This window comes from Periophthalmus magnuspinnatus, chromosome 13 (assembly GCF_009829125.3).
Source record: "Periophthalmus magnuspinnatus isolate fPerMag1 chromosome 13, fPerMag1.2.pri, whole genome shotgun sequence".
Lineage (NCBI taxonomy): Eukaryota > Metazoa > Chordata > Actinopteri > Gobiiformes > Gobiidae > Periophthalmus > Periophthalmus magnuspinnatus.
This window is the reverse complement of record NC_047138.1, coordinates 26163895-26191280: the sequence shown is the minus strand read 5'-3', so window position 1 is coordinate 26191280 and position 27386 is coordinate 26163895. Positions and strand designations below refer to the sequence as shown.

Sequence of the window (27386 nt, the reverse complement as noted above, 5' to 3'; positions counted from 1 at the left end):
ATTTGTATTATAGGGTGTGATAGGAAATATGGTATAAATGCAGAGAATAATATATCTATGTAATCCCTCAGTCATCCAGGTCTGATCCATAGCAAAAAAATAAAATCTGTCAACTGGACAAAACACGTTGTAGGAGTAAAGACATCCAACTCGCTTCTTCAGTTCTGGTCAGATTACTGGTGGACACTGCTTTATCTATCTGAAGGGAGGCGCCAACTACACAGAAACTCAAAACACCTATTTTTTACAGTTTTTGTTTGTATGCTAGGTCTATTGCACAACCCCAATGGTGAAGTCCTATTTAGCATAGTCAATCAAGCCCCTAATGAGTGATTTCACATCTACTAGCATCCTGGCTAGCCCTATTGTTTTCTTTGTTTTGTTTTGTGTCTGAGGATGGAGTTATAGATAGGGGATCGATGATGTCTGAGGCCCCCATTCCTGTTCAAGGACGGACTGTCCTAACCAAAATTGCTTCTTTAACTCCCCTCTCAAACTATTGCTTTTCTTTGGCTAAGATTTGTACCTTTGTCCAGTTGACAGATTTTATTTTTCTTGCTGCAGATAATAGTTTAAGACTAGACTGAAAACTCTCCTCTTCTCCCTGGGATTTAATACTAGCTAGACAGGACATGTTGGTGTTGTGTTATTGTTGTTTTCCTATGTATGTGAAGCACTTTGGTGAGCTGAAGTTGTAAATGTGTAAATATAATGATATAATAAGAGGTGGATTTTTTCAGTTAAATTAATTATACCTAGGTTTTTAATCGCAGTCTCTTGAACTTGGTTACAAAATGAAGTCTAGCTCTTCTCTTCCTAGAATGTAATTTGCCAATGTCATTTTTCTCTCTCTTTTTCCCCAATTCAAATTAAACGATAAATCTCTCCCTGATCTAGACAGAGGTTTTTTTTATCCTGAAGTCATAAAGTTCCAGAGCTGTGGAGCATAAATTATATTTTTTTTTAAAAAGGTCCCAGTTTGATTCAGTTGTCCTCTGCATATGCTTCATGTTCAAACTTTCAGAGAGATACAAGTCAGAAATCTATCCAAAAGGTCCTTCCCAAAGATCAACCTTCTTACTTTCTTTAGACAACATACAAGTTTAAGATATCACATCAGGAAAAGGCCTTTCAAGACATGAGTTAGACAACCGTATTTAAAGAAGACCTATTGTGTCTGCTCTATAGTTGTAATCTATGACACCCGTGGAAGATTATGTTATAATTTGCACATTTCAAATTGCAACATTCATCTAAAACGACTTAATAAAATAAACAAGTCTGCTGTTTTGCCGGTTAGAAAACTGTGGTGCTCACACTAGCGAATAGCAGATTTTAAAAATTTGTACCAAAATGACTATGCAGTGCTACAGAATCCTGAGCATATAATCAATAAAGAAAATCAAATTGGAAGAACGAAGTAAGTACAGAGCAGTGGCGGTCAAAACAAGGACAGATCGGCAATATGGCATCTTGAAAATAATCGATTCAACTTCGGGTGAGTAAATGTTGAGGGGAAACAGCTCTACCATGGTTAAAAGCTCTCATAAGTAGATTTTGCATAATATGTCTGATTAATAATTGGTTTAAGTCATGTTGTGGATAACCAGCTTTTAACTATTATCTAAAGGCTGTACTATTCATTCATGCACGAGATGGATGCCTCTTTATTTTGCTTAAATCTGTACATACGTTGGTCATCTTAAAAATGCTTTGTGGCTTGTTTTAATTGGAGTCAGTTGGAAGCAGACAGCCTCAGTATAAAGATGAAACATGAGGAAGTACGAGGGCTTTGCATCTGCCACATAAAACTAATACTAAGGATTTAATATAAGGATTTGAAAAGTCCTATCAGTGTCACTCAGCTCTCAGCAAACACAGTGACTAATTCTAATTTGGACAAAGTAGCTGGTTTCTGGTGGATCAAGAGTAATGAATAATCCAATTAAAGTGACACATTTATTTCAAAACTACTAAATTATATTAAGTCTTTTGATACTGATGAAGGCATACAAAGACAGAAACGATTGTAGTTACCAGTTAAGAACAAATTCAGTTAATCGCCAATTGTGATTGTGATTATTCAGGTCACAAACTAATTAAAGAACTAATAAATAATAATAATGGTGTGTTTGTGTTTTGTTTCATTCATGTTTAACATGAAGAAGTATTACATATGTTATGTGGTAATACAGGAAGTGCTCCACTGTGTTTTTAAAGTCCATACACCTTCACTAGAATCATTGGGATAATTTCAGATCTGGAATTTCCCATCTCTACTGAACTAAAGGTAAAAGGTAGCTGTTAACGTGAAAGCTACCACTACATGACATCACAAGGTGGAACAGAGCATTTTGAGTTTTCCAGATGCATGCATCTTAATAATCCAGGATTACTCAAACATGTGTGAATGAAACAAAACAACTCCAGGTATGTTTTTGAGGAGGTAACAACATTATAACATGGCTTAAAGCTCTCAAGAGTCATTTTTTTGCAATATAAGATCTTTAACCTATTTTTATTTTAGAATTTTGATTTCAAGGTGACCTTTTTGTGTCAACAAAATAATAAAGAAAAAAATCTGTTGTTTGATCAGTTTATCAATTATCGTGAATGTAAAAATGTGATGTTTCTTCTCACAACAATCCTAACACTGAAATCTGATATTTTGACCACTTCCACAAGGCAGGGCATCTGACATAAATTAGCCTACTTGTAGGTAGATGCTGTACTGTAGTGACCCCACATTAGACTTAAACTTGTAAGACATTTTTGGCCTACATTACAGTCAATTTGCTCTAGATTGTTCCATTATCTGCACTCAGAGCTTGCATATTATGTAATCCTATCACCTTTTTCACTACACAAAAAAATACATGTACGTGGCCTTTACAGGTAAAAGGTTAACATGTCTTCTTAGATGGAAAATATGTCAAACCACCAGCAGTTTGAATAAAAAAAGATGGAGAAATCTTTTGGGATGTGTTTGCGAGTGTTAACAGGAGATGGAGGCGATTGTCAGAGCCTAGAGGCATTTTCAACCGTCAACAGGAACAGATGCACACGCAGCAAAATGGGGACTGATGCAAGAAAAAGATTTATGATAGAGGAAATGGATTTGAGCTTCAGCTTTAGGCTAGTGTTTCCCAACCAAGTGGCCCATGGCACTGGCGAGAGATTATTTACTTGTGTTTATGTAAAGGTGCACTGTGGAACTTTTCTAGAAGAGGATATGCCAGCTCCTAGTCTCTATTGATGTTATCGTTTGGTCCAGAACAGCAGCTCCGTGTGACTTGGGGAAAAAAGAAATTATAAGTATTTAATTGAAATGTATTTTATTTGTGTTAGTTCTTTTTTTTCTAATTGTAGCTCTAAATTGGAAGATTATTGTGATCTTGAAATATTAAAATAAACATATATTTTATTATTTTTCGTCACTCAGAATAAGCCTCACACTCGCAGAAGAAAGTACACCGTGCATTTATCGAGACTTTCAATCAGCTACCCCTGACACCTTCATAAACACGAAGAAGCCGAACATTATGGGTGACGTCACACTCACTTAGCCCTCTTCTTTACACAGTCTATGGTTGGTGCACATGAACATTGAACATTTTAAACAAATCAACCTACTTTATAACATATTTTAGCAGCAAAGCTTCCCTCATATTCTCCATTGAAATTAATGGGTTTCCCACATAACCAGAAGTGCCACCATAAAAAAATGTGTTAGTAGCATTTAATTGCAAAAGTGGGCAGGGCGGAATATGGTCAATACACACACATGATACATGATTCCATCTTAATAAAGTTCTGGTACCAATTCACCCAGCACTGGTTTTAAATATATTTTTCCCTTTGGGCACTGTGGAGTGAGTTGTTGGCTGTTTGCTTCAGGGATGAGTCATATCTGTCTCCAATTATAGGCTCTTCATCTGGTCTAATTATCAGAATTAAAAGTGGAACAGTGTCCTCAAACCCAGTGAAAATACTTACTTGGGCTTGTTTCCTAATAAAGGGTTGAGTCAGGCCAGTCTGAAAAGGTCACATCCGCAGGCTTTGAATATCAGTGGCTTTCAAATGTATTTATCCTGCCTTCAGAAAGTGATTATATAATTGAAATTTAAAGTATAGTCATTACTTCAGGAAGTGAGTTGATGCTTTATATTTACCTAAGTCGACCTAAAACATGCACATTATAGCTAGGTTGCCAGGTCCATTGGAATTGATGAGTGGGTCAAATGCAAGGAAGACATTTCCCTATAATAAAGTATACCTAAAAACATTTGCTTGGCCGCTATGTCTCCTTTTACAATCTTAGTGTGTTAAAGAATCACTGTGTAACTTTTCTATTGATAAGTTCTTCACCAGCTTGTTTCCTTAAATGTTATTGCTTTTACTGGATTGTTCCACAGTATGGCATTAAATGTATCAATCTAGCATTCATTCCATGGTTGCTGGTTACATTTTTACACCTTTCTACCTTCAAAGCAATCAAAGCACTTTACATTAAGAAACCACTCACCTATTCACACACCAGTGTACGCAGACATTGTGGGGGAGGTGAATCAAGTGTCTTGCAAAAGAACACAACAGCATTCATCTATGAGAGCTGGAATTGCACCGTCAATCTCTGGGTCAATGGATCTGATTGCTCAACCAATGATGTTTATGTTAAGAGTGGGATTCGAACCTCCAACCTTCAGATCAGTGGACAAATGCTCTACCAACTGAGCAACTGTCGCTTTGTATGGTGTGTTTTTGTATCCTAAAACTTGCCTTTGATATATGTAACAAAGGTTCTTGCAGTGAGCTGACTCACTCCACCATAGATCTAACCAGTAACATGTCCTGGTATGCAGCTTGCTTTCCTCCTTAGAGATAGATACGTTTAATGCCATACTTTTTGAAATTCTAGACCAGGGGTCGGCAAACTTTAACACCCAAAGAGCCATTTGGACGTGGTTTCTACAGAAAAGAAAACACTGGGAGCTGCAAAAAAAAAAAAAATTGACATCTAAAATGAAGATAACACTATACTGCCTTTTTTTTTTACATTTATGCGTTGTATGAACAACTATAGTATTTGCAGAATATCTCCCTAAATATTTATTTTACTTGGTTAATGAGACTTCCTTTTCTGTCACTGCAAACTATAGACGATTGACTGTTTTTGAAAGAATTATCCAGAATCAAAATGCTCAAATGTTGAAACACATCATTAGTTGTTGGGTCCACAAACCTGCAATACAAATCTCATGGCTTAAAGTCTTTTCAACTGACAACTACCATGCCTTCAGAGTTGACACCACTTTCTGAGGCTATTGTGGGGAAAATAAAAAATCTGTTTTGTTCATTTATACTGATAGAGAAAACTCTGAACTTGAACGTTGTGTCATTTTTTTCATGTTTATAAGCTTGGTAATGACAGAGATATTAACCGTAAATCAGGTCAACAAATCTTCAGTAAAATTCCACCATAGAATTCAGACCCGTCTCCAGCTCAAACTATAAACTATAAGGATTCTAGAACAATGTGTCGCCACCTGAATGGCCAGAACTGAAGAAGCAGCTTTGATGAGCAGAGAAACGTCTTCACTCCTACAACGTTTTGTCCAGTTGACTGATTTTATTTTTCTTTTGCTGCGGATCAGACCTGAAAGACTGAGGGATTACACAGATACCAACCGATTTTGTAATGTGTTTATGCGGGTGCTGGTTGAGAGCTCACCTTGCCTGCCATGAACTGCCCAAAGCCTGGAGGAAAAGTCAGGGTCGAGATGAGTAAAGTGACCAGTGCAGGGTATAACAAACGCCTGAGGAGAGACAACATAAGTCAGCCAGGAATAAATTACATTAACAGTGGTGGAAGAAGTACTCAATTTTGTTACTTAAGTAAAAAGTATCACTTGAATAAATCTACTTAAATGTACATTTTTTTTGCTCCCTTATCTGTACTTTTACTTAAGTATTAAAGTACCCATTTATAATATCTGTAGATTTTCACATCTAATAAAACTTCAAATTAACTGATTTTTTATACAGATTTGTGTTGAATTTTGTTCAACAAAAAGAACTGAATCTGTTGTTTTATACATTTTTCTTTGCTCAAATCACGAACTACCCAAGTACAGTATTCTACTACTTCTACTTTGTTACTTTCCACCACTGATAAATTTCAGTCTAATGAACTAAAACTGAGCTCTGACACTTTAACATTAATGCTCACTAAAAGCCTTCAGCCACTTAATGCATTATTCAGTAATTATATTTAAATAGGTCAATTAGGCAGGTCTATATAAACATAGCTATGAGCCATTCTAAAGCACTGCAATGTAAGTACAGCAGCAGCTATGCAGTAGTTGGGTTAGAATTGTCACCATGGAAACTCACTTTTTCATGAGGAATTTGGTGATGGTCTTTTGTTTCCTGATGAACTGGACAATCAGACGGTTCAAGTAGACGAACAAGGCCCCACCGAATCCACTGGCGATTCTGAGAAAAAAAGACCAAAAAATTTAATCAAAAATGTAAAATCTGTTGAAAGGAAGACAGGATTTACAATTGTGGTTCTGGTGTTATGCTTGATCAGAATTTTGAGGTTTTGTCTCTCAAATTCACAAAGCAAATTGAAAACTTAAGGGCCTGTATCAATTTTTTTCCCTGCACATTTAGGCAAAATGTGTCTTGCCCCAGTGCAGATATATTGTATAAGCAGCTCTTGAGGTCAAAATAAGTCTACTGTGTTCTGTCTGCATCTAATTATTAAGCGTTCTATTGTCAGATAAACAAAAAGTGTGTTGGCATGCTAGTTATTAGCTTTACTAGCACAACAAAACTCCATTCTTGTCTCTGAAAGGTGTGGAAAGCGCTTATAAACTCATCGCTGTGAGTAATTACAATACTCAGAGCACATAGGGAGGCAAGGAATAACTTTGGACCACTGCAAACTGTTTAAAATGAACTAGTTCCGTTTTTCACATTTTTAAAACAGTACAAATCTGATACAGCGCCTTTAACAAAACACGTAGGTGGAGGATAAAGTCAACATCAAGGAAAAGGGATAATGAAAACAAAGATTTTGAATTAGACCACAGGCACTTTTAAGAGGACGCATTTAAAACCATCACAGGCTGGGAGAGTGTGGGGGAGTGAGCGAGACAAAGCAGAGAAGAGGTTTACATAAGCAGTTTAGAAGCGCAGTAGGAGTCCGCTGTATGCAAAGAAAAGTACACAGTAACAGAATAGGCTGAGACTGAGGCGCAGACAGCCTAATGCTTATAAAGTCATCTACATGTATTATTAATCCCATCAAACACTTCTGAATTAATAATAAGAGATTTGATGGGGTGCTGCAGCGGGGGGACTCTGTATGGGGCGCTTTTCATTTTAAAACAAGCACTTCAATTAGTCTGGGCTCATTAGAATCCAATGTGGGATAATGATACAATACATACAATGAAATATATTGTAAGAACTATATTGAAGATGTGAAGACTTGACTATAGGTAATTTTGAGATGGCTAAAGTGTCTTGCCTAAGGATACAATAACAGCATTCATCTGAGAGAGCAGAAATTGCAACGCCAACCAGTAGGTCGGTGAATGGAGCTTAAGTGGTAAAGTGTTCATCCACTGATTCAAAGGTTGGCAGTTTGAATCCTGCTCTCGACATAAAAACATCAGTTTAGCAGAGCGGCGACATCTACTGACCCACAGGTTGGCAGTGCGATTCCAGCTTCATCAGATGAATACTGTCACTGTTAGTGACTTAACCCGCCCTGCCCCGTGTCTGTCTACACTGGTGTATGAATATGTGGGTGAATGGGTAGTGTTTCCTTGATGTAAAGCACTTTTGAGTGCCTTGAAGTTGGAAAAGCGCTATATAAAAACAGATAGATAAAATGCATGTACATTTTGAACTGTGAATTTTGTCAAAAGAAACTTTGGAAAGTTAGAATAGAAATGCAGCCATAAGCCTCCTTCTGATTGTGGGTGGCTTCTGTTCTTGCAAAAGAAAATGGCATCTATTAATAGCAAGCAAATGAGTTAACGCTACAAGAAAGCACTATTCGAAAAATGGATTACTGAAAAAGGAGAATCAGATAATAAGAAATAATTTAAAAAAAAAGTTTTATTTCAAATTATTTCTAAAGCAAAACTGTTCCTGCAAAAATAAAAGAATTCAATGATGTCATAATCTCAGATGGTGGGCAGGGGCCTATTGACACATTGCAGCACTTCTGTCTGAAACTCTATTAGACTTTAATCTAATTTTTATTTTCACACAACCAAAAAGAGCTGACTTAGTAGGAACTACAGCAGGTGAGATGATCTGTGCTGTTCAACAAGTCTCTCACACATAATTACAGTCACAAGCTAGCCAACAGTTTTTCAGTTAGTCACTCTCACCTTTTTGTTGAAAATCAACCAAAAAATATTCATATTTTCCAGCAACAATGTTACTTATATAAAGAAAAACCACCTAACATTTTTGTGAGATTGTAATAATTACCTTTTACAGTTTATTTATGATTATTTGTTTTGATTTCTGTGATTTGTTCTCCTTATTCTGTAAAGCACTTTGAATTACTTTGTGTACAAATTGTGCTATACAAATAAGCTTGCCTTAAATTGACATTGTTTCCTAGCTATACTTCATCAAAATCAAATTTATGAAGACTTAAAAAAACACCAACCAACAAGGCTAAAATAGGATTAAGTAAAGAAAAGTATGCCTCAAATCGGCTTTTTTTACATGATAGAGTTAAAACACGGTATCAAAACAAATTGTAAATACAATAATCAAAGTAGTATACTGTAGTAGGGCTTTGCAATTAATATAATTTCAATAGGGATCAAGATTGAGTCAGTAAAAGCATGTGGTTTGGAGCAGAGTTCAGACCTGTGTTAAATAGCAAATATTTAAAATCTACCTTGCTTATGTCCATCAAATGAATCAAAAAATTTAAAATAAATAAAATCAAAACCGAGATCCTATACTGTAGGAAATGTCGTTGCCCTTGTTAAAATACAGGAATAAAGGACTCCTCAACGTGTCCTGTATGTCCTCTGCAAACAAACTGCTCACATTAGTATTCACAGACACAGATATGCCATAGAGACAGTGTGAGTGATTCTGTGTAGGATCCAGGTTGTGTAGTGCCTCCTTGTGTTTCAATGAGCAGCACTCCATCTCAACAAAGCCTGGAGCTGTAAACTCGAACTCACTCAATGCCCTTGGAGGAGGCAGCTCTGGCCCAGATTACTGCCAAACTGACCGACTTTCTAAACCTGACTGATATTGGCATGCATGGGTGGAGGCAAAGGGATGGGTATGCAAGTGTTACTCAGGACTCTTATGGTTCTGATTTACAACTCATTGCATACTACGCATTATGCACCTGCTGACAGGAAAAGAGATAACGGCACATAATTGTTTGCAGGCTTAGAGCAATAACCTCAATTGAAAAAAACAAAAAATATAAATATTTGGACACAGCTACAGTGATGTAATTGCTAAAGGTGCATTGTTGAAATGTTCAACAATAAGGCATTAAACCTGTCTACAGTGGCTTGCAAAAGTATTAATCCCTTATGTGAACTTTTCACATATTATCATGTCACAACCACAAATTTAAATACATTTTCTTAGCATTTTATGTGAATGAGCAACACAAAATGGCACACAAGTGTAAAGTGGAAAGAAATATTTCACAAGATTTCCAATTTTTAAAAAAAAATAGAAAACTTAAAAGTTCTGCGTGCAAACGTATTCAGCCTCCATTTTCTTAAATGCAACCAATTGCTTTTAGAAGTTGCCTGATGATTTTGGAAAGATTGAATGTTGACCTAATGACTAAAAAGAGTGTGTGTAATCTTGTCTCAGTATAAATGCAGCTGTGCTGTGAAGGCCACAGAAGTTTGTTAAGAGAGTGTTGGGGAGCAAACCACTAAATGAAGTCAAACAGGTCAGAGAAAAAGTTGTGGGCAAAGTTTAAAGCGTGGTTTGGATCTAAAAAGATTTCCCAGGTGTTGAACATCTCAAGGAGCACTGCTCAATGCTTTATCCGAAAATGGAGTATGGCACAACTGCAAACCTGCCCAAACATGGCCGTCCACCAAAACTTACAGAATGAACAAGAAGAGCACTCATCAGAGATGCAGCCAGGAGGCCCATTGAAGAGCTGGAAGAGTTGCATTTAAGAAAAAGGGGGCTGAATACTTTTGCACGCAGAACTTTTAAGTTTTCTATTTAATAAAAAAAAAAGGAAATCTTGTGAAATATTTCTGGAAGAGCTGCAGAGATCCACAGCTCAGGTGGGGTAATCTGTTCACAGGACAACTATTAGTCATGCACTATAAAAATCTGGTGTTTATGGAAGAGTGGCAAGAAGAAAGCCATTGTTGAAAACCATCCATAAGAAGTCTCATTTACAGTTTGCTAGAAGTCATTTGGAGGATACAGCAGACATGTAGCAGAAGGTGCTTTGGTCTGATGAGACCAAAATCAAACTTTTTGGCCTAAAGCAAAAAAGCAAACGAGGTATACCCATTACCAGAAAAGTTACTCAGTGCTTCTTTATTAGGAGGAATTTCAGGAATTCAGGAATTGTAGCTCTTCAATATAAAGCCAGTTTTTTTTAGTCTTTTTTTTTTCTAGTTCAGAGCATATTTATGTCAATCCCCATTTTATCCTTTTGGTTTTACCAGAGTTTTTTTGTTTGTTAAAGAAGACCTATTGTGGATTGTTATAAGTTGCACATGTTCGTAGTGGATTTTTCTTTTTTCATTTGTACCACGATGACAATGTGATGCTCCCGAATCCTCCGCGTATCATGGATTAAGAAAATAAAATTGCAGAATGAAGTACAGAGCAGCGACAGTATGTGTATACCGGTGGTGATGAAAACGTGATTGATCGGCAATATGGCGTCTTGCTCAAACATGCACGAATCACTCCAAAAACAACTTTGAGGGGGTAAATGAGAAGGGGAAACAACTATAACATAGTTAAAAGCTCTGAAAAGTCAATTTTGCAGAATAGGTCTGCTTTAAGAATCAAGAATTAAGGCAATGCAAAGGCCAGTGCCGTTGTGTAATTAAGGTAGTTGTTAAGTCAAATATTGCACTTTTCTTGGTGTAGGGCAGTTGGTGTGAAAAGTTGAATACTTGCTAAACCCCTTTCTGATATTGGCACATAGGGACACACAGATTCAAAGTGGATGTAGGACAGTGCTGCTGCTTTTCCTGAGGCACAGATAAGTGTAATGTCAGTGACGCAGCAGTGGGCGCTCACACCAACGCAACAAAAACCTGCCAAGTACACAGAATTATACATGAGGGAACAAGGAGGAGAGTCTGCACCGAAGGGAGGCATTACTGGGAGAGATAAAAAGAAACGACTGTTCTGCATGTCTTTTGTGACAGTGTCTAAATAATAAAAACACTAAAGCAATAAAGGAACCGCTCGAAATATTTTGATTTTAAGTTCCATATGAGTCCATATCTGTGCTGGATATGAGATAAACATGTTCAAATCAAATACAGCTCTTTCCTGGTACAATTGTAGTGCTGCTTTTATCTCATTTACAATAACGTTAGACATGATGGCTAATTTGCATAATTTGGTGTTTTGCTTCTCAAGATGATCCAATCAGAAAGCAGAATGAGCCTCACACAAATCTCACATTTGGGTTGCCAGTTTCAGTATTGAAATCCTGTTGGTTTAAACCTAAAAGAACTCGCTCTGATCTGAACGGTCACCTCCCGCGCAGGCCTCTGCAGCTCAGTGAGTGAATTCTGGAGGTTCTGAGCTTTCATGAGGCAGGCTCTGTCCATATACTGAGAACGAGAAAAATGTATACGTGCCCGCTATCTGCAGGTTAAAGCATGCGGGTTCACTTGATCATAAGACAGTAAAAGAACTATAGTTTCTTTAAAGTAAATCGGTGGATATATAACATAATCAAATAAAGGCTGTAGAAAAAGTTGATTTAACGTGTAATCTTAGTCTAATAGTGAATTTCCCTAAAACACCCATTTCAATATTATCCCTTTTCCAATATGCCACCAACGCCAGACCATTTTGTTCTTGACACAAAGAATTTCCACTTGTCGAAGAATCAAACAAACCAAGAACAAGTGAGGGCTACTCTGGCAAAGAAATTCAAACTTGGTGGAAAAAGTCAATTTGAAAGGACCCCCTCCCTCTCTCCTCGACTCTCTCTCTCCTTTCTCTCTCCTCTTTCTCCTCCCTCTCTCTCACATCTCTTCAAGGAGCCTGTGGTCTAATTCTATGGCACGGACAAGCCTGGAGGCAAAGACAGGATAAAATAAGACATCCCCCGGTGAGAAGGCAACTGTTGCTGCTAAATTACCCATGTTGAGAGAGACACACGGCCCTGCCCACGATCACACCTCTGAGAAGACAGCGGGCCCCCCTCACAAGCCCAGTATGTACAAGAGGTAATATACACCCACAGGACACTTTGTACTTTGGCATATTCAGAGATACTTAGACTAACTTTGAGCAGATTGACAGTACCTCTACCTGTTGGGTATTTGTTAGAATGGTACTGCAAAACTGTTCAGAAATATCACACAGCATAGAAATTACTACATCTGTTTAAAAACTACAGTTGTGTTTAAAGGCCTCATATTAAGCCATTTTCTAATCTATGTTATAATGTTGTTTCCTCATCACATTGTTTTTTTGTTTAATTCACACATGTTTAACACAAGCTGTGCATATTTAGGCCTATTTAGACTTTTTCGCTCAAAACTGAGCAGGATCATTGGATTATTTAAGGCCTGGAATTGCCGATCTCTACTGAACCAAAGGTAAAAGGTAGTTAACTTGAAAACGACTGCTTCATGACATCACAAGGTGCAACAGAGCATTTTGAGCTTTGGAAATATAGACAGACTAATAATAAAAGATTATTCAAACATGAAACAAAACACAGCTACAAGTATGTCTTTGAAGAGGTAACAGTAATACAATGTGGTTTAATGCTCACAAGAGTCAATTTTGCGCCATATTAGACCTTTAAAGACTGAGGTTTAAAGGCGCTATGAACTAGTTCATTTTAAAATGTAAAATTCTAATAATTCACCGTGAGTCTATAAGCGCTTTTCACAACTTTGCGACCAGAGTGGAGCTTGCCGTCACGGTAATGCTAACAACAATTAACATGCTAACTGATTTATTTTGATCTCTTCATTCTAAATATGTAATCCATTTAGTACAGTTGAAGTTTATACTACTACATGAAAAAGTAAAAGTATGTAACACTAATGAACACTAATTAAATGCTTATTGTTGAAATGAAATGGTAGAGTAGCTAAAGTGTGACTATTGATATTTCAAAATGTACGTAAAATGTAATTTTTTTTTCTAATGTAACTGATTATCCATTACTACTTAACTTGGCATATATTATATTATGTAAATGTTTTAAAACCGGGCCAAAAAGAAATAGCAAGAGATTTGTATCTTTAGTTTAGTACTGTAGAACAAAAAGTAAAATTTAAAGACTTTTTACTATTTATGCATACATACTTCTAAAGGCCCCATGTACTTGAGTAAAATGTGTCTTACCGCAGTAGAGATGCATATTATGAGCAACTCCTGCGGTGTCAGCTGTGTACTGTCAGCATCTAATTATAAAATGTTTTATTGTGTGATAATCAGGAAGAGCGTGTTAAGATGCTAGTTGTTTTTAGCTTTACGATGATGGCAAAAGTTGTGAAAAGTGTTTATAAAAAATACTGTTGAATACTTATGATGCGCAAAATGCATAAGGTAAGTGAGGAGTAACTTTGGACTGCTGCAAACTAGTTAAAATGAACTAGTTCTGTTTTTCACATTTTTAAGTCAGTAAAAATCAGGTACAGCACCTTAAACTTAGAATTTGCTCAAAAAAGAAACCAGTTGCTTTTCACTGTATTATGCAGTAAGAAAAGTAGGAAAAAGAAAAGAAAGTAATAGAAGTAGGCAAACAAAAAATATTTCTTCAGTTTGCTGCAGAAATGTCACAGAAATGTCAGTTGAATACAGGAAGCTCAGAGTAATTTTGGTACATACCCAATAACTGCAAAAGCCGGCAGCTCCTGGAGGTCAAAGGGGAAGTCCAGCCGAAATCTGGTTTTGAACAAAGCAGTGATGGTTTCTGCAAAATGAACAAATAAATTCACATTGTAAGAATTGGACGCATGACTGCACCCACTGAAAACGTGTCAACAAACACCAAACAATGGCTCATTATGTGGTGTTTTTGTGTTCCCTGCTGTTTTTTAAAGAGGCGTACCCCTTGTTGGCGCAGAAAGATAATGTAATATTTAACGAGAGACAATGTTGAGTTATTCTAATGGGTACCAAACTGAAGTGATGTATTTAGCAAAGCACTAATGGGCACACACTTTCACAGCTCACTAAAACTTTTCCACTTAATTGAGCCATGTGTGTTATATAATCCTCCTTTGTTGTTTTCAGATTGTTCTTATGTGCTTATGTCCCTCTGTTAGATGGAAAAGAAGCAAGTGTTCCTCTATAAATTATTTTGCATTGTAAAGTTCTGCTGTAATGAAAGACTTTGAATTTCTTCTGTTTGTTTATTTTCTGTACACAAGTGTTACTGTAGGCCGTAACCCGCGACAAGACTAGAGCAAACCAACAGCAGTCTCAACTCACTAGAGCCAGTCTCCAAAACAGACCAGTAACTTTTACATCAACTTGGTGCCATAGCAACCAAGTGTCACATACAAAAGTTAAAGTTACAACACAAAAGAACAACAAAAGGTGTTAACTCTGAACTAAACTTATTTACAAAAAATTACAAAATTTTAAAGTTTCAGATGTATTGAATAGAAGATTAAATTTTGCAGTGGCGAAAGATACCAAACTAAAAGTACTTTACTTAAGTAGAATTAGTATCTGTACCTTTATCTGCATCTTACTTCACTACATTTAAGTAAAAAGTATCCACTGTAAAATGTACTTGAGAGCAGGTATCTTTTACTTTTCAGTCAAAAATGGAGTAGAAAGTACAAAGTACTTTTCATATGATTAGTCAGGATGTTGCCACAAACATGGTAAAAATATCCCCTAAAGTTTCAAGCTCCAAGTCCGACTTAAACCAAACAAGAACAAATAGACAAAAATTCATAAAAAACTAAAATAAAGAAATGGGTTCATATTTCTACTGTTGGCCAAAATCTGTATCATTTTTTGACCAATATCACTACATTTAACACTCTTAAAATGCATTTTTACAGGAACTTAAATACTTTTACTTAAGTAGATTTTTCCATGTGATACTTTTACTCGAGTAACTTTTTACTTCAGTATCTGTAATTTAATTTAAGAAACAAAAGTGAATACTTCATGTTGTAAAGCACTATTTAATCTCGTTACAGTCTATAGATGAATCTGTGACAGTGCTTCGGGTTGGTTAGCTATGAGAAAATAAAAATAGGGCACTCATTAAACATAAGGTAAAAAATGACAGAAAAAACCTAAATAGACTGAATATATATAAAATATACAGTATGATATTGATCCTTTTGAGTATTTGCTGATACCCAATGCCAACCAATACCAATGTGGGGACTTCATCTGACTCACAGTGAACATTTGATTTGCTGCTCAAAATATATATTTTAATTATTTAGTTCACTATAGAAACATAAATGTGCAAACATAAGACTTTCGGTGTCAATAATGGCCCATGATCTATAATAACAACTTGCATAACCTCTCAATTAAATATTATAGGTTCTGTGATCTGAAACTGAACCTAACTGGCCCACTTACTAGTGTTTCATGATGTAAATAAAACTTGATAACTTAGAATGTAATTTTTAACACAAAATAAGACTTTCTTTACATTTTTTATTTTATTTTATTTTGACAGTGGCTCAGTTGGTACAGCGTTTGTCCACTGATCCGAACTTTGGTGGTTCGAGTCCCGCTCTCAACATGAACCTCATTGGGACAGCGGACAGAACCCACAGGTTGGCAGTGCAATTCCAACTCTCACGGGTTAATGCTGTCATCGTGTCCTTGGGCAAGACACTTAACCCATCTTGCCCCCAGTGTCTGTGTACTCTGGTGTATGAATTTGTGTCTGAATGGGTGAGCAGTGTCTTGATGTAAAGTGCTTTGAGTGCCTTGCGGGTGAAAAAGCGCTATATAAAAGTGAACATTTACCATTTATATTTGCATGTGGTCTTTGAATGCTCTTGATCACTATTAGAGCTACTAACACTACTCAGAAAAAGTCAAAATTTTATCCAATTTATGCTAATTCTTCAATATTGATACCTAGTCAAATGAGCATCTAGTTTTGATGGGTATGGATTTTTTTAAGAACTCTAGCACCAGTGGTGGATGAAGTAGTCAATTTTGTTACTTTACTAAAAGTACAAAATACAGAGGCAAAAAGTTATTCAAGTAAAAGTTTCAGATGAAAAAAATAAATACATAAGTACACGTTTAAAAACACTTTTATTTTTTACTCTTAAAGTGTTAAATGTAGTGATATTGCTTAAAAAAAAAAGATACATATTTTGGTCAACAGTTGCAACATGAATCAGTTTCTTAAATTTTCTCATGAATTTTGTGTATTTATTTTTGTTTGCTCAAAGCAGAAGTTTGAACTCAAAAACTTTAGTCAGGATGTTTTCAAAAACATGATAAAATAACCCCTCAAATCATATGAAAGGTTTTTTTTGGGTTTTTTTTTACTTTTCAGGCCAATTAAAGTAGTGGAGTAGAAAGTACAGATACCTGCTCTCAAATGTAGTGAAGTAAAAGTAAAAAGTATCCACTGTAAAATTTACTTAAGTACTGATATCTAAAAATTGTACTCAATCACAGTACTTTACTAATTGTATTTTGTTACCTTCCAGCATTGCCTAGTACTTACAATTGAAGTACTTTACCTTCATCTTTGTTCCACACAGCCAAAACTCTGAAAATGAAGGCACTGAAAGTAGCAGCAAAGAACCCTCTCCAGTAGTTTCTCACGGCGAAGAAAGTGGATGTTACTTCAATGCTGAACAAGACACCTGCACACAAAATTACACTTTAATAAAGAAAGAGTATTTATAACACAGGGTTTAGCTGAGAGCCCTCCTGCTGTCAGACAGATGTGCCAATGACAACTCTGAGGGGGTAATTTCTGATGCTCCATGGCACCCTCTATATTTACAGACACAACATCAGGTGCAAACTCACATTCAGTGAATCTCAAGACGTCAAGTTTCATTTGAGTGAAGGTTGAATTTAATTAATGGTTTCTGTAACTAAGGGGTACAATATGGAAGCATGTAGAGTGCAACAATACAGATATTGGTGGGTTAGCAGGTTACAACCGCTGATATATTAGGGTGCAAGATAATGATTATATATATATATATATATATGCATGTATGTATATGAAAATTCACGATAAGCCTAACCATGCTGGCATCCAGGAAATTAAAGAAAATATATTTTGTTACAGTTAGTCTATGAAACCTTTAGATGACGTTCTGTTTTCAAAATACATTATTGTTCTAATACAACTTAATACGTGAAATCACATCAATAATTATCATTACAACAAAACGCTGCCCTGCTGGACCACGCTAATGGCCCCACCAACGGATAGCTATAATTCAGTCCCAGCAGAGCTTTTTTTCCATTTATGCCAAAATGAATGGCATTAGTCATGCATGAATCACTCAAAATGCAACTTAAAAAATGCAAAAAGCAAAAACAACCACTGCTGGTAAATCACTTTGCATAATAGGTCTCAAAAGAACAAAAGAACATTCAGAATTAAAAGTCAAGGGTCAACTTGTCACTGAAAAAAGTATGTGTTTAGTAGATCTCACAATAATCAACTTATCATTCAATATATGAAACTGGAACAACATATTTTGGGGCTCAATATTTATCATGTGAGCATTTTCTTTGTATTACAACATAAATACAGTAACATTTGACCTATAAAAAAAAGTTGAATAAATGACTTCTATGGTTAATTATTGGTATATTCTGTTATTAGTCTAATGAAGTTCATCTGGTCTGATTTTAAGGTTTAGTTTTGGTATGGAAAAAGTATTTGTTTTAGTACAGGCCTTTTAATGATTCAGTCTATATAAAAACGGTTTACTGGGATTAATTTGCATTACTGTTATTACTGTAGCAATATATCACACTTCAAAATGTGTTATCGTGACAAGCCTAGTTACAAAATACAGAAAGGAAGCACTTTGAACTACATTGTGTATTGACTAAGTTATACAGTGGTCCCTCGTTTATCGCGGGGGTTACGTTCTAAAAATAACCCGTAATAGGCGAAATCCGCAAAGTAGTCAGCTTCATTTTTTACAATTATTATATATGTTAAAGGCTGTAAAACCCCTCACCACACAATTTTCTCAGAAAACACTCTCAAAGTTCAAAGCTTCGTAGGTGCCTTTGTCGGTGCAGAATATTTTAGTGACATTGTGGGTTTTGTCGGGGAGAAAACTTGCAAAACATACAGCACTTCACTTCACTGCTAGCGATCGAACAGTTATGTAAATTTGGTAAGCTGAACGCATTCTGTACGGTACAGGAGACATGACATGGAGGAGATTGATTGACAATGGTCTACAGTCCCTTAGCCAATCAGGATGCAAAACATGATGCAGGTTCATGTGCTATAAAAAAGCATGCAAAATTGTACTGAAAAAAGTCTGCAAAACAGCAAGCCCCAAAAGGTTAACCGCATTATTGTGAAGGACAACTGTATAACGAACCTTAGGCAGCAGTTGGTTATTGGGATATTGGGATATGACCTTAACTGGGTCTAGTGCAATCAGGGCACACTGTACTTGTCAATGCTCCCCGTATACAATTTCTCAGAGCTACACAGAGCTGACCTGAATTCAGCATCTATACAGCTATGCATTGAGTTGACGCATACAAGGTAGACCCAGGTCACTATGATTCATCTAAACATAGCAAACCAATAACCTAGTTTTGTGAAAAAAAGGTTGCTGCACTTTGACTTACCTCCTATAGGGGCAGCGAAGCAACAGCCCACGCCTACAGCACAAGCAGCAGCCAGCATCTCAATATTTCTGGCCTCATTCTGAAATAAAAATGACAGATTTTTGTCAGACAGGATTTTAAAGGGCCCATATTACGCTATTTTCTGATCTATGTTATAATGTTGTTTCCTCATCACAAACATATCTGGAGTTGTGTTCTGTTTCATGTTTAAACACACAAATCCTGCATATATTTAGGTTGTGTTCATCTCTCAGACTGAAAACACTGAAAACACGAACAGTGTTTCAGTAACACCATCACCTTGTGATGTCATGTAGTAATACAGGAAGTGCTCCACTGTGTTTTTAAACTCCATACACCTTCACTAGAATGATTTGGATCATTTCAGCCCTGGAATTGCCAATCTCTTCTGAACTATCTACTGAATTTACTGAAAGGTAAAAGGTAGCTGTTAACTTGAAATTACATCACAAGGTGGAACACAGCATTTTTGAGCTTTGGAGATAAAGACAGACTAATAAAGGGTTACTCAAACATGTGCGAATGAAACAAACAACTTCAGGTATATTTTTGAGGAGTTAACAAAATGATAAAATGACTTAAAGCGCACAATAAGTTTTGTGTAATATAGAACCTTTAAGTGATTCGTTTGCTTGTCTTTCGAGACGACAACTTATTTCAATGATTAGGGTCCATTAGGTCCATTAGGCAGAGTACACCCATTTCTGAATACACAGAGGTGGGTAAAGTGGCCAAAATTGTACCCACGTAAGAGTTCTATTACTTTCCATGTATGAAATATAATATTTCTCAAGTAGAAGAAAAAAGTAGTAGTTCTAAAGTTTGAAAAGAAACCTAAATTTAATATTGTCAGGTTTTTATCACTTAGACACTTACTCATAGAGGTAAGAGGTACCAAAATACTTAGGAATAGTACTTTTACTTCAAAAATATAACTAAAGTATAAGTAAAATGTCGATCATGCCTATATAATGTACATTTCCCACTTCTTCCAATACATGCTGTTGTTGAAATCTGTTATAAACTTTTATGGACAACATGCTCCACTAATACAATTGATAAAAATCTATATAAACTTCATCCACAAGCCACATCCACACAGTGTTTTTTTATGAAATATAAATCAGCCTTTAATCAAAAGAAGAGTGGAGAAAAGCATCTATAGGCTACTCGAAGACACTGTTGCATTCTGGGAAGAGGAGCTGCCTGATCCGACTTACCTTGGATCCTATATGACTAACTTCCTTTAGCAGCATAGAGGTGATAGAGTTTGGTATTAGTATGTAGCATGAGGTGCACATGAAGGAGCTTATCCAGGTTTAACAAACTGAAAGAGCCTGACTTTGACTGCTCTGCATCTGACTAAGTAGAAGTCAGGAAATGGCTTACACTGCAAAACATACTAAACTTCAGATTAACCTGTTGAATATGACCGAAATTTTTAGAGTATGTTCAAACTAAAATTGCGTAATCATTATCTGGGCTATTTAACGTTTACTCAAGGTCTATCTATGGACAAATGCTTGTAGTTAAAGATGGCGCTTTGATTTCTTGAGTCCTCTCACGAAATAAAATCATGTTTTCTGTTTTGTTTTTTTTAATCGCACCAAGTTTTACACATTAATATCATGTGGACAAATCCCATTTATTCTCATGCAACTTTCCATTCTACATGCAGGAGACATTTTTGCTTCACCTTCGGGGTGTTCCACAGTATGGCATTAAACATATCTCCATGGAGACAAGAGGTAGACACCACCAAGACAAGTTACAGGTCAGATCCTTGGAGTGGAGTGCTTTACATACATACATTTAATGCCATATTGTGGAGAGATACCTTATGTAGTACAAAGGAGTAGCACTTTTTGTGAATGTACAGTACATTTACCTTTAATATAAGGCTAGGATCCTTTAGGCAGCAGGAAAATCAAAGTAAATGGCAAATGGTAAACTGTCACATTTTTACACAGCACTTTTCCACCTTCTCAAAGCGCTTTACATCAAGAAACCACTCACCCATCCACACACACATTCATACACCAGTGTGCGCAGACACTGTCATGTTTACATCAAAAACTGGATTCAGACCGCCAACCGTTGGATAGGTGGACAAACACTCTACGTTGTGGCGACAGTATTGCAGATGATAAAGTTAATAGCCAAGTAGCCTTATGAACTATATTATGTACTATATATGCCGGAATTTTCGATATAAAATAGTCATATTTCTTCTTCCTTTACATGTATTCACCATTGAACTAATACAGTGGAGAAGACGCCATCTATACGCACATGGCTCTATTAACACTTTAGCATGTTAGCATACAGTACTGAGGTCTGTGAAGAGAGGGGATTGGTGCACAGGGTACACTTCATACACTGTCAACATTAATGTGGCATAAGCTGCAGTAAAGAGGAGAGAAGGAGGATAGAGAGAAAGAACGAGAATGAGAAAACAAAGGGGAGGAGGGAGAGGGAGAGAGGGGGAGGGAGAGAGAAGAAAGTAGGTAACACTGGAGGTAATGAGGGCCACAGGGGAGCGCAGTGAAGAGAAGCACTAGAACTAAACAATAACAAGGATGTAAAAGTGTGTATACCTGTAGCTGGCTGTTTTGTCAATTGAAATTTAAGATGTTTGGTGTTTGATTTTGTAACTTAAAAATGTAAATCAGATTTGTTATATAGCCTCCGTTAAGACTAGAATGACAAGAGATACATTAAAATGAATTGAGAGCATTTGTAAAAGAGGTGAATTTGAGGATAAAGTCAAAACCTCAATTAGCCACAACAGTGAGAGTGTTGTGAAACTGCTTGTTACCCTGTGGCACCTGTGAGGGGGTGGCATAATTGATGTTTTTGAAGTTTAAGAGTCTGAATACAATGTCTAAAGTGGATTCTGAATGTGTGAATGCCAAACTGAGGTTGACACTCCCTTGTGGTTTGTAAAGATACTGCAGATGTTAAACTAAACATTGTGTCCAGTTAAGCAAAAATAAAGATTTCAAGCCGTCTCTGCATGTTTTGTAATCTTGAAAAGGTATTGACAAAAGTAGTACACAATATTTTAACATCTTAATTATATTTATGTAACTTTTCTTTTTGGTGGTCCAGCTCGCTACCAGCTGGTTTTCGTAAAGATATTATTACTTTGCCTGGAATATTCTGCAATATGGCATTAAACATATATATCCCCCACTTATTCAATTTTAGGAGCTTTAATGCTACAAAATCCATTGACAAACAAACTTACAATAAGCAACCTTGCCTGTCCATAGATCTATGTCTATGGAGGAAATTCAGTTAATTGCCATACTGTGGAACAAACCACACAAAGCATTAACTTTTCCATGGAGACAAGCAAAGTTCCATAGTGCACCTTTAACTAAATGACTGAGGTACATAATACAACCTAAAACCAATATAGCCTTTTCATGATGGCAACTAATCTAGCCATAAAGGGTCAACAATGAAAGCACAAGTCCCAAGCCTGTATATTCTAATAAGGAGCAGTTGGAAGAGCATCTGTGTTAAACCTACTAAAATAACATACACGAAGGCAGAAAGGAAAGATAATGAATACAAAGTGTTTCATTTGTATCAGCCTGTTGGGATCCCAGATGGAATAACCTAATTCTGTACATTTTTGCTTTAAAATGTTACAATTTCTAGATTTTTTTTATGGATACAACACTAGTTTGAAGTAATCTGGATAAGCAGCAAGCACGGGTCCCAGTTTCCATATCGCTCCTCTTCAAACCAGTCATGCGGCCTCAAGAAACCCGCTCTGAGCTTTAAACAGACAGATAAGGCTTTCTCTCATCCCCAAAAGACTCGAGAAGGCGAGGAAGGAAAAAAAACACACCTTTTTATGTTTATTTATTTATTTATTTATTTTTGCTGTTTTTAAGATGTGTTCTAAATTTCATCTTTCTGTGGTGAATCTGTTTTTTGAAGATGAACTAGAACCTGTTTTTTTAATATATTTTTTTACACTATTTAAACATTCATGAAATTGCATATTCACTGCTTGTTGACTGCTCAGGGTATGAAAGGAATTTCAATATGGACACGATTCTAAAAGTGTGGGCAGACCACGTTTTATTCAAGTAGCTCAAAAAATGTAAAAAAAATTAGTTAAATAAATGATTGTGAATACCACCGGTGGGTTTGTGAAGAAACATCCAATCATCTTTCATGCAGATCTCCCAGTTTTCAAAGCTGTTACATAACCACTTTTAGAGAGAGTTTTCAAGCCATTTACAACTATTTTGAACATTTGGGGTTCACTTTCTTCAGCAATATCCCAAAGCTTGATATCTGGTGTTTACTGTTATATTCAGACTAAAACAACAGTGTTAGAGGCTTATATGATTTTCAAGGCATTTTACGTAGAACTGTGGAGATGTCATTTAATGTTCTAGGTCAACACTATTAAACAGAAAACTACAAGCTTGCCATCAAGGTATGCCATCTGCTTGTCTTCAACAAGATTTAATTCATTCATTTATTTATTTATTTATTAGGACAATGTACTTAGCAATCAAACCTGTTGCTAACGTTAGCGGGAGTAACGTTGGGGTCAGAATGTGCCAGATTTATCTGTTATTAATGTTTATATCTTGATTTCCAGACACAATAGCAAATAAAAAACAGCAGGATCATGTAGAGTGAGTTAATATGAACATTTTAAGATCAAAATGGCAAGGTTCACTGCAGCAGTTACAGAGAGAGGGGGCACAGTCTTCCAATATAAAGTGAGTTGGAGCCAGAGTCGATGGAGCTGGAATTGCGGCCATGATCACTTCCTACTTGGAACGCAGCGGTTAGCATGTCAGCAATGTCCATTTGCATTTTGACCCTCAACTAATGACTGTATATGTAGTGCATATAATGTTACAGTGATTTTATTGCTTTGCCTGGAATGTTCCACCCGTCTCTGTTCATGGACAAGTAGGTGACATCCCCAGACCAAGTTACAGGTCAGATCAATGGAGAGGCAAGCCTGCTGTTAGTAAGAAAGTAATAATGGATGATTGTGCAGTTACTTTTGAGCAACAGAACATCTGCAATTGAGTAAATATAAGACTCATGTGTGTGGAATATACCTGGCAAAGCAATAACATCTCCATGGCAATAAACAGGTGGCAGCAGAAAAGTTACTTAGTGCACCTTTAATTATAAATATTCAAATTACATCCCCAGAATATATTATTTATTATGATAATTTCCTTAAGACATCCTTGTATTCATGCTCATTTCAAGTGTCCATATTATTTCACCATACATCTTGTATACGGATGCCTAATCATGTTTGACAACAGACAGTTTCTACAAAAGTAAAAGGAGATAAAAGTTAAATCCTTAAGAGTATACTCACCTCATAAATCCCTCCAAACAAAGACATGAACTTGCTGAGGAGAGCAGCGCACAAACTGGCTATGTGAACGAACGGCCCCTGAGAGAGAAGAGAGAAGGAAACAAAATATATCTGTAACTTATCTTTTGAACTTTTTATAATTTCTTTTGAAGTTCCTATTCCATAAGTGTAGGCTTTAATTCTCGCATGAATATCACACTGACAGACTCAGATTTTTGTACGGACAAGGGGGTCAAGGTTTAGGATCACATCTTGCCCATGGCCATATCTGCTTGTCAATGCTCCATCTCGTCAAATTTCAGAAGTTAAGCAAGGCCAGGTCTGGTTAGTACTTTGCTGGAAATATCTGGCGCCACAGTGGGGCAGCAGTGGCTCTAGTAGAAAGTTTTGTTGTGTCCTTAGGCAAGACATTTCACCCACATTGCCTGGTATGAATGTGATGTGTGTGAATGTATCTGTGTGCATGTGTGTGTGTTGGTCGGAGGGGCAGATGGACAGTTTGCTAGTGTCCCATAGGAGAAATTCCATCGGAACAGAGGAGCTGCTACAAACACCAATTTGTCAAGAAAGTTGTCCTTTACATTATTTCAGATCTAGAGCTAGCTAGAATGTCAAGCTGGAGGGATAAGCCTATTGTCTATGTTTTAAATACCATCTACTAAGAACCCTGAGGAACCCAACAAAAATACTGCGGAACGTGCAAACTTGATAAAAAGTCCCTCCCAAATAAAATCTGTAATCAAACTATACCACCCTTATTTTCAAAGGAGGATCGCATTGCCATTGAAAAGTACAGACGAGCAGTGTGAATATTAAAACTCAGATAAAGTTTCAAGTGGAGCTAACAGGATTAGAGTGTGAGCATGAGGAGAGTGCTACTGTAGTTAATGGAAGTAGAGCAATGCGGACTGCTGCAGAGCTGGAGCCTCGGGCCGATGTCAAAGACAAAAATCTTTCCACACATTTTCGGTAATTTCTTCAGGCTTCGTGTCTTTTGGGAACACTATACCAGCGACACTGTTTTGGCTTTAAGGCTGAAATAATAAGATATTCTACATTTTATATTCACATCACTCGCTAGGGAGACAAATGCAGATGATAGGAACATCTGTGCAGTTCAAATATACAGGGGTCCCAGTTTAATCTATGCATCGCTCTTCCCGATGGGAGTCCTATCCTCATTCTTCTATGAACTGGCAACTTTGGCCCTTTGTAATTTGAAGATTGAATTTGCAATTCATGAAATGGAGATAATTTAAGCAGCTGGACTTCCTCTAATGTGATATATTACCAAGCCACTTCTTTAGGATCATTTGACTGACCCAATTCAAACAAAATCATGTCACTGATGGAGTATGTGTTGAAGACAGTTAGCATGGCATTCTCCTACATGCTCTGCAACCATAATCCGAAATATATGCATTTACCTTTATAGCAAACCCTGATCAAAGATGCCAACAATTAGAGCAGTAGTTACTTATTTAATGTCAAGTAACCTTAAAAGGCCCATATTACCCAATTTTCTGATCCATGTTATAATGCCGTTTCCTCATCAAAAACATACCTGGAATTGTGTGTTGTTTCATTCACACATGTTTAACACACAAACCCTGCATATTTAGGCTGAGCTCTTTTCTCAAACTGAAAACACTCCGTTACACCTTATGATGTCATGTGGTAATACAGGAAGTGCTCCACTGTGTTTTTAAACTCCACAAACACCTTCACTAGATTCATTTGGATAATTTCAGCCCTGGCCAATCTCTACTAAACTAAAAAAGATAGCTCTTAACTTGAAAACTACTGCTTCATGACATCACAAGGCAGAACAGAGCATTTTGAGCTTTGGGGCTGTAGGATGACTAATAATCCAGGAAAACGTGTGAATAAAACAAAACACAACTCCATGTTTTTGATGTGGTAACTACATTATAACATGACTAAAAGCTCACAAGACAAAATTTTGTGTAATTTAACAGTTTGGTTGATAGGATATAAAACTCCAAATGCCAAATTCATATAAAACACATATTGTTATTATGTATCTTATAATACTTTTCCAGATTCTCAAAGTCGGATTTGTGCATTGTTTACTCACCTGGAGTAGACTGACTGAAATGAAGTTTCCAATCTGCACCATCTGCCCCTCTGACCACAACCTTGCCATAGCCACATATACACACCACACTCATACTAAGCAAGATGGGTGAAGTGTATTGCTTAAGGACACAATGTCATGCACTAGAGCTACTGCTGCCCCACTGTGGCACTTGGTATTCCTTGTGGTCTCTCAGCCATGTACTAACCAGGCCAATCCTGCTTAGCTTCCCCAATCAGACAAGATCGAGAATTGACAAGGAGCTATGACCACATGGTTGAAGTCAAACATAGGAATTTACATGCTGTAATGAACCGGAATACAAAAAAATCTCAAACGGGAAAGACGACTTTTACAATGTTTCTTATAATGCTAATACCACCCAGCAACAGTGTGATGCAACAGTGAATTGGTTTAAAACAAGCATTATGACAAGCAGTGCTAACAGCCCAGAGACTGTAGAGTGGTCTGTGAGAGCTGAATGATGTGGAGTGAGTCCGCAGACAGTGAATGTACTGAACTGAGATTCAGTGAGAACAGTTAGACAAACGGCACAAGTGACAAGAGCTGATGGTGACAGAAGCTGAGAGAAGAATGGTACATGTACTGCTTTATATAAATATATAGATATATATGCAATATATAAATTATAGTAACATTGTTTTACTACAGCTATGGTTTTACTTCAGTTTGTGGCCAATGGTGTTGTCACAGCAAATCACCCGCTTTATATAGCTCTATAATGTTCATATTTATTTAGCATATGTTTCATGAATTTCTTCCATAGAGAGTATACAGTTACAATATACAGTTTTTGGACAGTCTGGATCCAATAGAAGT

The 27386-nt window shown here is 36.6% G+C and overlaps 1 protein-coding gene and 1 long non-coding RNA gene across 3 annotated transcripts in view; one reads left to right on the top strand and one right to left on the bottom strand.

The window, feature by feature from the left end:
- The window catches only part of LOC129456737 (uncharacterized), a 220596-nt gene extending 194299 nt beyond the window's left edge, over window positions 1–26297 (top strand). The window contains exon 3 of the long non-coding RNA XR_008648916.1: window positions 26276–26297. This is a non-coding gene — a long non-coding RNA (uncharacterized LOC129456737). The remainder of the gene's footprint in view (window positions 1–26275) is intronic.
- The window catches only part of clcn2c (chloride channel 2c), a 193695-nt gene that overhangs the window by 82409 nt on the left and 83900 nt on the right, over window positions 1–27386 (bottom strand). For both annotated transcript variants that reach the window (XM_055226034.1, XM_055226035.1), the window contains 6 exons: window positions 24449–24526; window positions 19051–19129; window positions 16947–17072; window positions 14089–14173; window positions 6394–6495; window positions 5732–5816 (listed from right to left, as the gene is read on the bottom strand). In XM_055226034.1, the coding sequence (XP_055082009.1) occupies window positions 5732–5816; window positions 6394–6495; window positions 14089–14173; window positions 16947–17072; window positions 19051–19129; window positions 24449–24526 (555 nt within the window). The remainder of the gene's footprint in view (window positions 1–5731; window positions 5817–6393; window positions 6496–14088; window positions 14174–16946; window positions 17073–19050; window positions 19130–24448; window positions 24527–27386) is intronic.